At 44.5% G+C, this 15,625-nt stretch overlaps 1 protein-coding gene across 1 annotated transcript in view; it reads right to left on the bottom strand.

The window, feature by feature from the left end:
- MYO16 (myosin XVI) overlaps window positions 1-15,625 on the bottom strand; it is a 432,663-nt gene that overhangs the window by 12,539 nt on the left and 404,499 nt on the right. Inside the window, exon 33 of the mRNA XM_044250091.1 lies at window positions 13,148-13,239. Within this exon, the coding sequence (XP_044106026.1) occupies window positions 13,148-13,239 (92 nt within the window). The remainder of the gene's footprint in view (window positions 1-13,147; window positions 13,240-15,625) is intronic.

Raw genomic sequence — 15,625 nt, 5'->3', positions numbered from 1 at the left:
TACAGCACTGGGGAGGGAATATTCTCTGTCCTCAACCTTGACTTTTCCCTCCAAACTTTAGTTACCAGTTGCCCGCATCCAAGTGAGAACTGGAGGCCAGAAAGGCACTCCTTTACAATCATTAATGCAGCCAGAAGTTCCTAAAAGTGTGAAAACATTTCTCAGGGTGTCCAACTCATTATAGGGGATTAATTTTGTCCTTGAGGAAAATTAAGTCTGTTTTGAGGAATTTCTGATAGACCACTTGTTAAGACTTATAAGCTTTGGTTCTATATATATTTAATTTCCCTTGTGCTGAAATTGTGAACAGTTAATTATAGTGAAAAGATTTATTTTATACAAAATAAAAGAAGGATTTACTTTCTAACCTAGTAGACCTCAAAGATAGGATTCTTTTCTGATGAATCAAATACTATTGTATTTATATTATTCATAATTATTTATAATTAATACATTCATAATGTATCTATATATAGATATTTATATTATATATGATATTATATAAAGGTATATAAATTTATAAATTATTAATGATTATTATAATTATTAATAATTTAAATATATTTATATATTTATATAAATATATGTAATTGTATATTTAATTTTTAAAAATTTTTTTTAATTTTTTAAATTTTTAAAAATTTTTTTAAAGAACTTTTTTTTTTAAAGATTTTTATTTATTTGAGAGAGAGAGAGAGAGAGAAAGCAAGCACAGGCAGACAGAGAGGCAGGCAGAGTCAGAAGGAGAAGCAGGCTCCCTGCTGAGCAAGGAGCCCAATGTGGGACTTGATCCCAGGACGCTGGGATCATGACCTGAGCCGAAGGCAGCTGCTTAACCAACTGAGCCACCCAGGCGTCCCATGTAATTGTATATTTATATTGTATATACAATTATATATAAATATACAATTTATAAATATACATATTATACAATTACATATGCAATTACATATAAATACACAATTATATATATTTATATATATAGATACACACCACTGATCACTACTTTGTATTACAATGTCTAATAAGTGATATTCTAATATTCTAATGATGGTATCATTAGCAGGTACGAGTTTTGATCTCTTAAATAATTTTTACTACAAAACGGAAGTTAAACTTAGATAACGAAGTACTGAGAGCGGTCATGCTTCGCCGCACACGTACACGTGCGACATTAAACTAAGTAAATGAGGAGGCTATTAGTTAGCTCCACAATGGGCAAACCATAAACAGCACTGGCTCGTGAGGAAAGAAGTACGTCGTTGGGATGAAGGATGAAACGGGTGTTTCTGGTCAGTGGTGGCCTTCCGTGTTGTCGTGAGTGTGCTTTGCTCCTTCTGGGATCTTGTACCGAGCTTTTAGATGGGGAAGGACATGGAGCACTAGGCAAAGGGGGGTTTGTATGGGCCAAGCTTGGAAGTGGATCAGCTCACTATGGTTCCCGCTCCCCTGAGTTGGTGTCCATGACAGGTCTGCTCTGGACCATGAGGGAATCTGGGAAACTCGGGCAGCTCTGTGTCTCAGGAGAAATGGGTCTGATGGGCACAGTGGCAGTCACTATGACTCTGAGGTCCATTACAGTGTCTTTGAGACATAGTCATGGCAAATCCCGCAGGTACAAATGCTAGACAACATAGGCAAAGGGAAAGCATAGCAGGAAGGGTTGGGAAGGAGAAGAGACAAGGTTTTGCCAAAGTAGGCAACACATGAGAGCAAATCTTTTTAATCAAGAGTTCTTTCCAAAAATAGATAATAAAAGTCACCTGGACGTGCATAAAGTTAATTTAAATCCACTTGGGATTCAGAAATCCAGGCTTTGATGTCATTGAGCTCATGAAATGTCTTCCCGATACCACAGCTCAGCTGTTCTAGAGCCCATTTCTGACAGAGTCAGGAATACAAAATGACAGTTTCAAATAATAATGTAATCAGAGAGATCAGAAAAGAATCCTGTCTTCGAGGTCGACTAAAGTCAGAAAATAAACCCTTCTTTTATTTTGTATAAAATAAATCTTTTCACCCTAATTAACTGCTCACAATTTCAGCACAAGGCAAAAGGATCCATTCCTTCCAGAATTGTGCACTCACAAATGTCGCATCAGTGTCTGGAGCTCCACAGCTAACTGGGCAGGGAATATGCAGCCTGGCTTCCCGGGGGCCTCGCTCCCAGTTCCCTTATCTGGAGCAAAAATAGAGCTCTGTTCATCTGTATTTTCCACTCACAGAAAAGGCAAACAATTACCTTCACTTATATTCTGAGCAGACCAGAATTTCCAAACCTGGTAAATGGTTTCTTAAAAAGTCAGAACTGTACATTCATAATTCGTATTTTATATTTAGCCTCCAGCTATCATTTATAATGTAAAAGCCTCCCTTTTCTAGGATTAACACTTAGAATGAATGTTAACGACAACTTCTCTTCATCTAAACATCTAGTAATTCATGGAGTTGGTGCTCCCTTGGCCACACTGGCCACCTTGCAACGCAGGTGTGCAGCTGTCTCAGGGTCTTCACTGTTCCCCCAACTGGGGCATTCTCCCTGACATCAGCATGGCTCACTCCCTGACTTCCTTCCTCTGTCTTTGCTCAATGAAGCTTCTGCTGACCCTCTTTCTGAAAGTCGCTACAGAACCCGATCTCCCTCTACACCCACTCTGGTCACTCCCATGTCTGCTTATTTTGATTTCTTTTCTTAATGTATTTTATTTCCTTTTAGTATATTATGAACTATTTAAATATTTTTTATTGTTTGCTTTTCAAAGTTAGAATTTAAGTCCCATGAGGGCAAGGATGTTGGTTTTGTAGACCAAGGTGCCTAGATCTGTGCCTGGCACAAGTTGGTCCACACGGAATATTTGTTGAAGGAATGAATGAATGAATGAATGAACCTCTGAAAATTCAATTCTGTGCAATTCAGTTTCTTAGAATTCAAAATATTATGCTATTAATGCTTTAAGTTGTTTTATATAATTGTATGAGTTATAGACATTAAAAGCATACTGTTTTGTATATAAAACATGTAAAAGCCCACTGTTGTTTTTTTTTTTTTTTACAGGCAATATAAGGGATGTTCAGAGTCTCTCTTGTTGTATGTGACTTTCACAAATCATGCCAACTTTAGAACATAATAACCAAATAAAATGTGACTTTAATATCCTCCAACCAGTAATGCAACTGCCTATGATTTTATTTACCAAGTTTATTGGTACATTTTTAACATGAGACGGAGTTTAAATATTTGAACAAATTTAGGAAATATCCTATCAGTTTGCTTCTCTTAATTCATCTGAAGCCACTACCAGATGACAATTACACAGAGTTGGCAATTTATTGAGTGCTTGTGTTTGGAATGCAAAACTGATTATGATGCATTCAATGCATTCTCTGTATGCTCAAAAGTCTGCAGGGTATACACACATGCACATAATTATAATACAGAAAAACGGTTATATAAAAGGATATGTGAATTCTAGAATTACAGAAACCAATTTATAGAGGCAAATAACTACTTTGATGAGAAAGGATGCTCAAGGAAGGCCAATAAGAAGAAAGTAACATTAAAGAAAAACCTAGAAGGTTACAGATAAATGCAGAGAATAGTCCATTTCAGGCAATGTTCTCAGCATTGGAAGGAAGTTGGAAGTATGGTCCTATGTTATAAAAGGCATGGGGCAATTGTTATTGGAGCAGACAAATGTCAAACTGTATTGTAAATTTCCACTATTCTCACAAATAAAGTACAGCTAGCATGAACTCCTAAATGTAAAAATCAAAAACAAAACAAACCCTCAACAAACAAAAAACCCCAAACCCTAAACTTTGAAATATAGAGAGATAGATTTTTATGACAGCAAGGTAAGAGAGATTTTTTTCTTTGACTTTTTGAAAAGAAAGGTGTTTTTTTTTTTTAAACAGTACAAAAAAGCATAACCTATAAAGATGAGGGTTAATTTGACTACATTAACATTATAGATTTCTGTGGGATAAATACATCAGCTGGGCCACAGTGAAGTTAACTCCACAGCAGCCCATCTCTCTCAGTAATTATAACTAAACTTTGGACAAAATGCACATCTATCTGAGGACCAGAAAGGTAAACAAAAGCATGTGAATTGTTGGGGGAATCAGAACTTGGAGAATAAAGGCAGAAGAAAAACACACTCCTATTAAGGAAAACTAGGAGCATTCTTCTATCAGCTGTGAATGACCTGCTCAAGGAAACAGTAGAAGGAAACTCAGAACTTTAGGAGTGAAGGAGAGCTGCAGAAATGGTAAGTACTGGGATAATAAAAAGGAGATTTTTCTCTCCTGAAGTTGTCTCATGCATGCATAACATTTCAAGGCAAAAGTGACAGCATTGCCTGGGAGGAGATATTCAATGTATGTGGGTGTACTGTATGGGACAACTATAAAATAGATGTAACATATGGCACAACTATAAAGAATGTAGATGCAACACATTTGCAACTGTAGATGCAATGTGTGTGGTGACTATAAAGTAAAGGAGGTTAAAAGGAACAATATATGGTTGACTGCAAATAGACTGAAAGTTAGGTGTGTATACATTACAACTGCTAATCAGCTATGAAAAAAATACATACGAAGAAACACAGTTGAACTACTGAAAGAGAAATTAAAACAGAGTCCTAAAAAAATACTCAAATAATCCCAAAGAAAGCACCATTGGGAAATAGATGAACAAAAATGGTGGAGGGAAAGAGCATAAGAGAAAACGGACAGACCTAAAGCCAATCCCATTAATAACTACACTAAATGTAAATGGTCAGAACACACCAACTAAAGTACAAAGACCATCAGACTGGATAAAAATAAACATGATTCATCCATTTTTTTTTCTATAAAAATCATGAGTTAAACATGGAGACATAATTAGGTTAAAAGTAAAGAGACAGATTTTCTTTGGGATGAGGAGGGAATGAAAACACTCTAAAATAAGATTGTGGTAAGAGCTGCACAACCCTGAGGACATACTAAGGAATCCTGAATTGTATTATTTTAAAGGTGTGGATTGTATGATATGTGAATTATATCTTAATAAAGTTGTCTAAAAAAATTAAAGGGATGGAAAAAACACACCAACAGAATGATGAAGTGGCTATATTAACTTCAGACAAAGTAGACCTCCGAAGAAGGAATATCAGCAGAAAGAAAAAAGAAAAAAAGGCATAATGGTAAATAAATATAGTCATCAAGAAGATGTAGTAATCTTAATGGATCACACATCTAACAACAGAACTTACAAAGATGTGAGGTAAAAACTGTGAAACTGGAAGGAAGAGGAGACAAAATCTCAATTATAGCTGGAGACTTGGATGCTGTTCTTTCAGAATTCAATAAAAGAAGTGGACAGAAAATCAGCCAAGATAGAGAAGCACTCAATAACACTGTCAGGCAACCTGACCCAATAGACATTTCCAGATCACTATCTGACAATAGCAGACTACACCTTCTTCTCAAGTGCACATGGAAATCCCACAAAGATATCCTGAGCCATAAAGTAATTCCTGATAAATTGGAGAGAACTGAAATTATACAAAGCATATTATCAGATCATAATGCAATTAAACCAGAAATAAAAAGCAAAAAGATATCTGGAATGCCCCCTAAATATTTGGAAGGTAAAAACAGTAGTCAAAGAGGAAGTCCTACAGGAAAGCAGAAAACGTTTTGAATTGATAGAAAATAAAAGCAAAACATATCAGAATATTCCAAATGCAGGTAATACAGCGAGAGGTGGAAATTTATTGCATTAAATACTATTAGGCAAAAAGGAAGGCATCAAATCAATGATCTAAGCTTGCTATTTAAGAAACTTAGAAATAGAACAAATAAACCCAGAGCAAGCAGCAAGCAAAAGGAAGAAAATACTAAAGAGCACAGAAACCAATGAAACAGAAAAATAATAAGAGCATATCAATACAATCAAAAGTTATTTTTAAAAGATCAATAGAGTTGACAAACTTGTGGTTGGACTAAGAAGAAAACACTATAAGCCAAGTGTTAGCCATACCTGCAACTGACAAGGAATGTCATCCAGTATATGTGAAGAGTTCCTGCAAATCATCAAGAAACTCATGCAAACCAGTTCAGAAATAAGAAAAGGATGTCTTCAGACTACCAGGTCTCACCTGGTACGGTCAGAACATATGAAAACGCTGCACAGCAACCAGGGAAATGCAAAACAAAACCATAATAAGATCTGTTTTACAGTTAATCACATTGGTTAAAAAAAAATGATTCATTAAACCAAGAGATTACCAAAACAGAAATGTGAAATATTCCCTTTTAGAGCTGTATAACTCAATACAACAGTTTTGGAGAATAATTAGCAGAAACTTCTATGTCGAAAATGTGTATCTCCTGAAATGCAGCAGAAAACTTTGGATATTTGTCCCTACTGACGAGTTAGAGGCATATTCCATGATTTTCACTGTAGCATTGTTTCTAACAGTCATCATTTGGAAACTTGGCTTTGATCAAGTTCCCACTCCCCTTTGTCAAACTGCAGATCTGTTTTTCTTAAGAAATGTCATGAATATATATATGTGAAACCTGATTCTGAGAAAAGTTGAGAGTGGAGGAGGCATGTTTACACCTAAAAAGTGAGTAATACAACTTTTGTTTGAAGGTGTTGCAAGAGAGCTTCTGGAGGCACCAGTGAGAATCCGTGCTAATGCCCTGATTAGATTCCTGTGGTAAATGTCTGGGTGGGAAAGTCCGTGCTGCCATATTGTCCCTGGGTACTCAGCACCATTTCCCAGCATCTCCCAAGGAGTCCGCTGGACTGGGTTTCTCAGGATCCTGAGAGATACCTCTGACCACCTTGTGAAAATCTGGAGGAAGATGATGGGGCTGCAAGGGACACAGTTATTCCCTGGGGCCTGGGGTGGTAGCAGGGTGAGGCCTGCCCTGCCCTGCCCTTCCCCAGGCGGTGGTGCGTTCCTTTGACCTCTTCTCTTGCAGTAGACTTGCTCCCTGCTGAGTCCGCTGAGGGAACCTGAAGGCAAGGAGAGTGTGTCCACTGTCACCTCCCTTCCTATTGCCTCCCCGGGACACCCCACCTTCAGGCCCTTCCATTTAACCCGGAGCTAATCCAGAATAAAACAGCAAAGGAAAGCAACTTGTGTCAAAGTGGGGGACAAACACCTCGACAAGTAGAACAGCAAGACAATCTGTGGGGTGATCTGCTCAGAGGGATACACCATTTTAAAAGCAGGCCAAGCAACCATTCTGATCTACGGGCACGATGTAATTTACGGCGACATCCCTATCAGTAAAGGTGCAAACAGGCTTGGAGGGCTGTTCACTAACTTCAGGACGGGTGGGGGATTAGGAACTGGGTCATAGAGTTCCTGAAAACTCATGGTCCTCAAAATATCTGATGCCAGAGCAAATATGGGGAAATATTCAGATTTACTGAAGTTGGGTGTTTTACTCTCACTGTGCTTCTTTCCCCAGAGTTTATGGTATTCAGCCACAAAATATTCTGAAAATCACATACTTGCCCCATTTTGACCAAATCCTAGATAAGTGTGGGGTGGGGGAGGGGCTGCCCGTCTCATCTCCCACATATTTTAGATAGCATCTACTATGTTAGAATAAGAACTGAGGTTCAGAATACTGACTCAGTGGGGGGAGGGAGGAGAATACCAAGATAAAATGGCAAACATGGTTTTTAAGCATTTGTTATACTGTAGGGCAGGCTTGTCAGGTTATATAGATTTTCTTGACTCAATCTGAAAACTACTCGCTACTTTCTCTACCCCCAAGTTCAATAACAGTTACGGGGCTCATACTCTGTGCTTGGTTTTTCTTTTCCTTTCTTTAATTTTCAAAATTAAACTTACTTAATGAAATGAACACAGAAATTCTTGAGTTAAACTGAGTTTGCCCTGAACCACGTCCTCTCCGTTCCTTCACTGTCTCCCGGGTGCACCTCGTGGCAGCTTCCCCACCCGGAAGGGGAGCGAGCCGACGTATCACAAGAACTTTCCATTTCTCATTCTTCTAATATTTCTTAAAATTGAATGATCTCTTCATTGGCGATAGTCAACATGTTCCTTAGAAAAACACTGTGCATTTGAATACATTTTAGATCTATGTATGATGCAATCTTATGAGGGAAAAATACAAAATAGAAGACCTGGTTTTGTTTTTTTATTTTCCAAGTTTCTGTGCATCTAGCTAGGATTGCTCTCTTCTCTGTTGAAAATGCTGCCATTCAACTCATACCATCAAATTAATTTACTGCCTTCATTTCTCGCACGTAATATGGAAGTCACGAGGGGTGCATACTGATTCCCCCAAAACCTCTGCTGCCTGGAAGGGCTTTCTGTCCATGCTAGATCGGCTTCTGTTCGTAGCTTACAATGAAATACATACATGTTCCCTTTTGAAGTGCTTATCTAATTTCTAATTCCTACCATGTGCTTTAGAATGATCCCTTAATGACTGAACTAAATGTGTCTCCGTTTGGTTATTGTTCCTAGCACACTTTCTTTTCCCTGCCAGGACACATGTCAGGCAGTCCACGTGACAGATACAATGGATGCGCCAGCCAGGAAGGCGCTGCCTTGATTTAGAGCCCCGCAACATTTCATTTTGCTGATATGTGACGTTACCGAAGGGTTTCTTGGATAGTTCTGTAAAACAAAACGCATCACAATTTGTCTCTTGATTGTGGATCAATTGTGCATTGATTACGGTACGGCTTTCTTCGGTGGCTGTGTCGGGAGGGGGCTGCCTCTTTGTTAAGCTCTTGGGGGCTAGACTGCCGCTGCTTTACCAGAGAGCCTCTGGGGTTTCTGACAAGGAGTATTTGGATATGACAGATATTAATAATAAGTTTTTATGCTCTTTAAAAAATCATAACACAAAGTTCGGTAAGGAATACCGTAAATGCCCCCAATGAAAATCAAAGACCCTAAACCACGCAGTGTCGCTGCAGAGAACAAACACCCAAGAGGAGTAAAACGACGCGAAGTACCAGTTGGAAAAGCAAAAAGGCGGACGTAAAAACGAATAATGGGTACGTGCTGGTGAACGGATAACGGGTGCGCGGTGAATCGTGTAAGTCTGATGAATCACACCCTGTGCCCCGGAAACAAATAATACACTGCACGTTAGTAATAATGAAAAGAGAATCTATGGGCTAAAATCCATAGACTCTCAGCAACCACAAGATATTCCATAGAAACGAATAAACAAACAAAACCCAATAAGGTATGTTCAGACGACAGGAGGACAGGGCTCGTGCATGTGCAGCCCAGAGCCCTGAGCAGAGGCAGATCCGCAACTTCAGGCTGAGGGCAAGAACCAGCATTTTATTTTCTCCATCCCCTCCTTGGACCCTCCTGCCAATGGCCCCCCGCCCGCCGCATGCTTCACACGTTTGCTCTATTTATAATCCGTGGGGATCCTGTGTCAGGTTTCCCGGCTGCCTGCGGATGGCAAGCACAGCAAAAAATGCCGAGTCACCCCGGGTTGGAAGGTGTTCTCAGCGTTTCACTCCCTGCTGGGCTACTGCGGAGGGGGTCTCATGGTGCTAAGTGGCACGCACTTTTTGTAAAAAGCTGATTACATCTCCCGAAACAGCAAGTGGATAAATGGCATATGATTTTTACAAATACTGTCTAATTTCAAACCCAACCTGAAGTGACTTTTACAGCCTATGAAATTGCAGAGCTGAGTGGTGGAAAGGTCCGCCAAGTCCCCCGTGCCCCGCCCCCATGGCAGGGCCTGCACATCGGACCGCCTGGTGTCGCTCACTCACTGCTGGGTGTCCCTGCACCGAGGGCCCTGCAAGGTCATCACTGCTGTTCTGCTCACAGCAAGGACCTGGCAAGCCTTCCCTAGGAGGAGCGCGCAGGAACTCAGCCACGTTCAAGACGGGCGCACGTCCCAGCTTTCGCGCTTTTCAAATATTTCAAGTGAATTTTATTTTTACTACTTTTTTAAAGAAATATTTTATTTATTTATTTATTTATTTTTTGGTCAGAAAAGGCGAAAGAGCACAAGCAGGGGAGCAACAGGCAGAGGGAGAAGCAGACTCCCTGCAGGGCGCCTGATGCAGGACTCGGTCCCAGCACCCTGGGATCATTGAGCCAAAGGCAGATGCTTAACCCACTGAACCACCCAGGCACCCCTATTTTTACTACTTTTATGTGAGGTCGTTCTGTGTTACAGATTGTAAAACCTGTATAACAGAATAGGACATTAACTGCATTGTCTCTACACCACACCTCGAGGAAAGCAACCACTAATATTTATTAAGGAGCGACCTTCATCAGAAGGTCTCTATCAGTGATATCACTGATATCTCTATCAGTGTCGGTCAAAATTTTTATTTGCAAGCAACAAAAACTCCGGACACCTGAACAGGTGGAGTACTGGAAGGTGACCGAAAGGCAGGGATCGAGAAGGAATGATGTGGCAAAGAGGGGGCAGGACCGAGGCGGGTTCAGGCGCTGGCTGTGGTCCTGTGCCATCTAACACCTGTCACAGAAGGGAGCCACCTCGGCCACATGTCACCCCCTCGCGACATCTACTCTTCTCGTGCGTCCGTCATATGCCTGTCACTCCATAATCCAACAGACCGACCGGGCCCACCTCACCGGTTTTTGTCTTACTCTCAAGAGATGGAAGGAGGGGGAGTCTCTCCCCTTATATTTTCATTGTGAGAAAACTTAACATGTGACTGACGGCTAAAACGCCAAGTCACAGATGTCTGTCACAGTGACTTCGATTTTTGTCTTGACCAACAATTCAAATTTTATGAAAAAGTTGGTGAGTCTTCCATTCTTGTTAATGGGTTTTGGTAAGTTCATTCTCAGAAATAGGACATAGGATCTTGGCGTCCACTCCAAGCATACACTGAATTTTCGCCATGATCTTTGGCAAGTTACCAAATCGATTTTCTGTTTTCTCTATGTATGATAACACCTGTGCATTTTGTGTTTCTTAAAGAGATTTCACTACAATCACGGATGATGCTAATTAGACTATAGACGTCTGCAACGAGTAATTCCATTTGTAGTCAACATTTAATTTTACCACTATCTACCCACTCAGTCCGGGACTGACTTTATAGAATTCTTACCTAGTTGCATCAGTAGAAAATCTAAATGGTGATAAGTCTATAGGTGTCCACGTTTCTTGTAGAAATGCCACATGAGACATAAGTCCTAGCGCTTCTCTGCAAATGTGTCGTCCCATGAGGACGCAGGCACTTTTGCAGGGAAGGCAATGAGCCTGGTTTCCTGCTTCCTTGAAAAAAGGCACCACAAGGTAGCTGAAGGCAGAGAGTTTGCACCTGAGCAAAATGCCCCCACTAACCACGAGGAATGGCAACTTATTCCCGAGGCTCTTTCTCATCTCTCTTTGCTTCTTAGCCAAATCCACAAAAGAGATGCCCACCTTATGCACTTTCTTGCAAAATCACCCTTTTCTCTACAAACCCCATGGCAGCGGGAGCCCTGGATAGGGCCGACCGCTGTGCTCCAAGGCACAGGAATCAGTCTTACGATAATAAAAACCAAAGCCCCGTTCATTACAAGTAGGTGCCCTCTGGGAGCGGCCCGAGATAAAGCATCTGTGAGGCTTGCAGAGGAAAGCAAATGCATCTCGAGGAACAGAGGGGAGATGAGGAGGCTCTGTTACCGCGCCCAACCCACGTTTTCTTCCTTTTCCAGCACCTGTATGTCACGGTCAATGATTTCAGCAGACTGCCTACCGCAAGATTTAGTTTCAAGATTGAAGTTATTGATTTTTCTTGCTCCCTCATCAGTGTTATTTAGAAAAAATCTCAGCGGATAACAAGGGACCTGTCTGTAGAAGGCCAAATATTCAGATGAAAATGTGGCACTGGCCGGATTACTGATTTTATGACAACAGCCAGATAGGCGGCTGACTCTATATTCTAAGATTTTTTTAAAAAAAGTTCTTACTTATTTATTTGAGAGACAGAGCGAGAGAGCGCACACACAAGCAGGGGGGAGGGGCAGAAGCAGAGGGAGCAGCAGACTCCCCGCTGAGCAGGGAGCCAGACCTGGGGCTCGATCCCAAGACCTGGGGACCATGATCTGAGCCGAAGGCAGATGCTTAACTGATGAGCCACCCAGGCGCTCCTTTTTCAGGATTTCTTTGTAGATATTTGACATCACGAAAGCTGTACCATAGCTTCATGCAAGGTAAGAACACTGTCGCTAAAGCAATCATCCTGAATATGCCGATAACAAGCTTTTGGATACATCGTTGGTTGTGTCACCTTGACTGCAAACTCATCTTTTTGAAGATGATGATTAAAAGCATATTTAAAAATTCAACATAAAAAGAACACTAGAGTATATGATAGAAATCCTTTCTCTTTCTAAAAACCCTAGTGTTTTGTTTCCTCAAAGTGATAATCTTTATTTGGTGAACTTCTTAAGGCCAGGCACGTTAAGCCTGTACACAAGAACTGCTGAAACCCACCAAAAACAGTTTTGTGAGCTGTGATCTCATTCTGATTTTATAGTGTTCTGATCATTTGCTATATTTTCTTTTCTTTTCTTTACCTACTTTTTTTAGGTAAGCACTGTGCCCAGCAGCGGGGGGCTTGAACTCCCCACCCCAGGATCAAGAGCCATGTGCTCTCCTGGGTGCCCCATATTCTATATTATAAATCAGTCGGGGTTACGTGGAATTCAGAGCTGGTCACTGAGATTTGGTGGCATAAAGCCACAGGTGCCTCAAGCATTGTAACCCCTGCCGCCGGCACCCAGAGTCCTGGGTCAAGTGCAGAGAACGCATTAGCATCACTCCCGGGATGTGATGTGGTCTTCCCGTGACGGTGACTTTAAAATGCCACAAAGTAAATTATGTCTACAATATCCCACTTAGAAGTATTTATTAATTTTGTTTGTCTTGGACGTTCTTCTCCTTCTCTTTCTAACCAGCAGGAAGCTGGCATCTCTGAGACCGAGGAGGAGAAAGAAGGATGTGGAGGTGAAGACACCTGGGGCCAGAGTGAGGACAAGCGTGTCCTCCAGTCCGGGGGGACACAGGCCCTTGGTGCCACCTTCACCAGTGCCTGCTCCCGGCTCCGTTCCCGCCGCTGTTGTAACCGAGCCGACGCAGGGGTCGTTACCTGAGTGGTGTGGCTCTCTCTCGGTCTCTGCAATGAGGAGGTCGTGGAGCTGCTCACAGACAACCTGCAGAGTCCATCTTCTTCAGGTAAACCTGCGGAGGTCAACACCGAGAAGCAGGTGAGTGTGCCCCGCCCCCGACGAGACAAGCGGGGTACAGGCCGCGGCAAGTGACAGTCGTCACAGTTCGTGGACTGACAGGGTGGTCAGTAAGTGCCCCTCGGGAGTAAATCTCCCAAGGGGGCAGGAAACACAAACTACTGCTGCAATTCCGTGTCATAAAAGAGGAAACGTGCTGGAAAAAGCAATGAAGGGGGAACGAGGAGCTGTTCCGAGCGGGCACGCGGCCGGGGGGCGGTGGGGACTTCGAGAGACTGAGCATGGTTCGGGGAAGCAGCGACGGTGGAGGGGGAGGCACGTGGGCAACAGAGTGGACGGGGTCCCTGAATGGCCATGGAGGGAACCTGGCGCCTCCTCTGTGGGGTCTCGGGGAGACAGGGCGGGGATTCAGGATGCGTAGACGCTGCATGAGCCCGTCCACGCGCGCTCACTGCACACACCGAGGGAGGGACGGACGGGGTGGAGGTCCACGCGGGAGAGGTCCTGCGGCCGCGCATTCCCAGCACACCAGCTGGGACCTAACCGAGCCCGGGGAGAAACATCCAGCGTGGGGACATTTATGTCCCCCAACACAGAAACACCTCCGAGGCGCCAAAGGCTTTTACTAACGATCGCTCAAGAGGGAAGCCGGGTTTCCCGACCTCCGCACGCCGGACACTCAGGGCCGCCTCCCTGTCGGCCGTGGGGCTGCCCTGGGTAGGGTCCCTGCTCTCTATCCCAGCTGCTAGTGGCCCCCCAGCTGCTGTGACAGCCCTGGAGGCAAGGTCAGCCCTGACTGCGGCCCAGGGCAGAGAGGGGCCAAACGGCGTTACAAGTGATTTGCTAATAAGAACGAACACTTGAAGGGAGGAGAGTCCCCGGACGGCCCGAGCTCAAGCCAGAGACCTGAAGTCCCGAAGCGGCCGCTGCTTTTACCTAAAACCTAAGTGACCAGCACGGTGTGAGCAACGGACCGTCCGCAGGCGTCCTGCACGGACGACCGTTGGCGAGTCACCGCACGCTTCTGCAGGAGCGGCGTGACTGAGCTCGGGGGGTCCGCACGACCCCTCGTCGCACAAGGCCAGATGCGTCTTCCTGTTGCATATGCAAATGCCTTGGCAGGGAAGTGGTTCGCTCCGTCCAGACTGGGCAGACGGGGGGGCCGCCACCCGGGACCCGACAGGCCGGCAGCGCGGGTCACGGGGAAGACGGGCCGTGGCCGGAAGCAGCAGTCAAGTCCGACGGGCCGGGGCGCGACCTGGGGGAGACTGGGGTAACAGGGCCAGGGCGGGGGCCAGTCCCGCAGGAGCAGAGAGGTCTGGGATCTAAACCCGGTGGAAGGGAACATGGGACTCTGAGCTGGTCACAAGCTGGAGTTCCAGGCCGGCCGGTCAGCAGAGGGTCGGCTGTAGAAGCGGTGTCCACGCTGCAGACGCCGCGGACAGACCGGGGCCCGCGTGGAGAGGGCTGTGGAAATGTGGGTGCTCGTGGGGGGAGCAGAGTGCCGGCCGGCAAGCACGACAAACCCCATGGCTAGACGGACGTCTCACAAAGACCAGAATCGGACAAAAAGGGAAGAACGTGGGGGTCCGTTTCTAAAAACTGGATTATAAGTCAGAAGGTTACTCCCTGAGTTAAAACAGAAATTTGGCTCACGGAGGAGACAAACTCAGAGCCGAGTCGGTAGCACAGATGTGCTGTAGACGGTGGCCTTTACATGAAGCTAAGAGCCCCTCCCGGTCCCCCTCTGAACAGGGCACTGGGAACGCCATGAAGACCAGACCAGCACCCTCAGCCAGGACTCGGAATGAATGAGTCGCGTCACGGGTCAGGCAGGCGGCGGGTGACCTTGAGCGGGATCCTGGAGAGAGCAGGGATGCGTTCTGAGGGAGGGACTGGAGGGCTGCGCTGGTGGAGACGCCACAGGATCTGAGCCTTCGGGGAGGAGAAGCTCTGAACGGTGAAGCAGGTGCGGGGGGGGGGCGGGGGGCGGTGCGTGGAGACCCCCAGGGGAGACGATGACCTTCCAGAAGCTCCACGCCCAGCAGAAGGGCCTCTGAGAGGGTGCGGCGGGCGGGGACCCTGCGGGATGTGCTGGAAGACAGAGGAGGCCGAGGGAAAGCCCCTGACAGGACGCCCCACAGACGGCAGACAGCATTTCGCAGGCACCGGACAGCACCGCCGGTCTCTGAGAGGGACTGGGATGACACGTCATTTTACCCGAGCGCTGCGTTACGAGGCCTTTCTTCCCTGTTGGCCAAAGAAGTCACAGATCCCAGAACCTGCCGCAGGGTCGGCAGGTGGGGCAGATGGTGCCCGTGTGGGCACAGAGAGGGACGGCGAGGGAGAAGGAAGGGGCGCTCACGGCAGCCTTGGCCTGC

This window comes from Neovison vison, chromosome 5, assembly GCF_020171115.1.
Source record: "Neovison vison isolate M4711 chromosome 5, ASM_NN_V1, whole genome shotgun sequence".
NCBI lineage: Eukaryota > Metazoa > Chordata > Mammalia > Carnivora > Mustelidae > Neogale > Neogale vison.
Note: the sequence above shows the minus strand (reverse complement) of the source record. Positions and strands in the feature narration are given on the sequence as shown.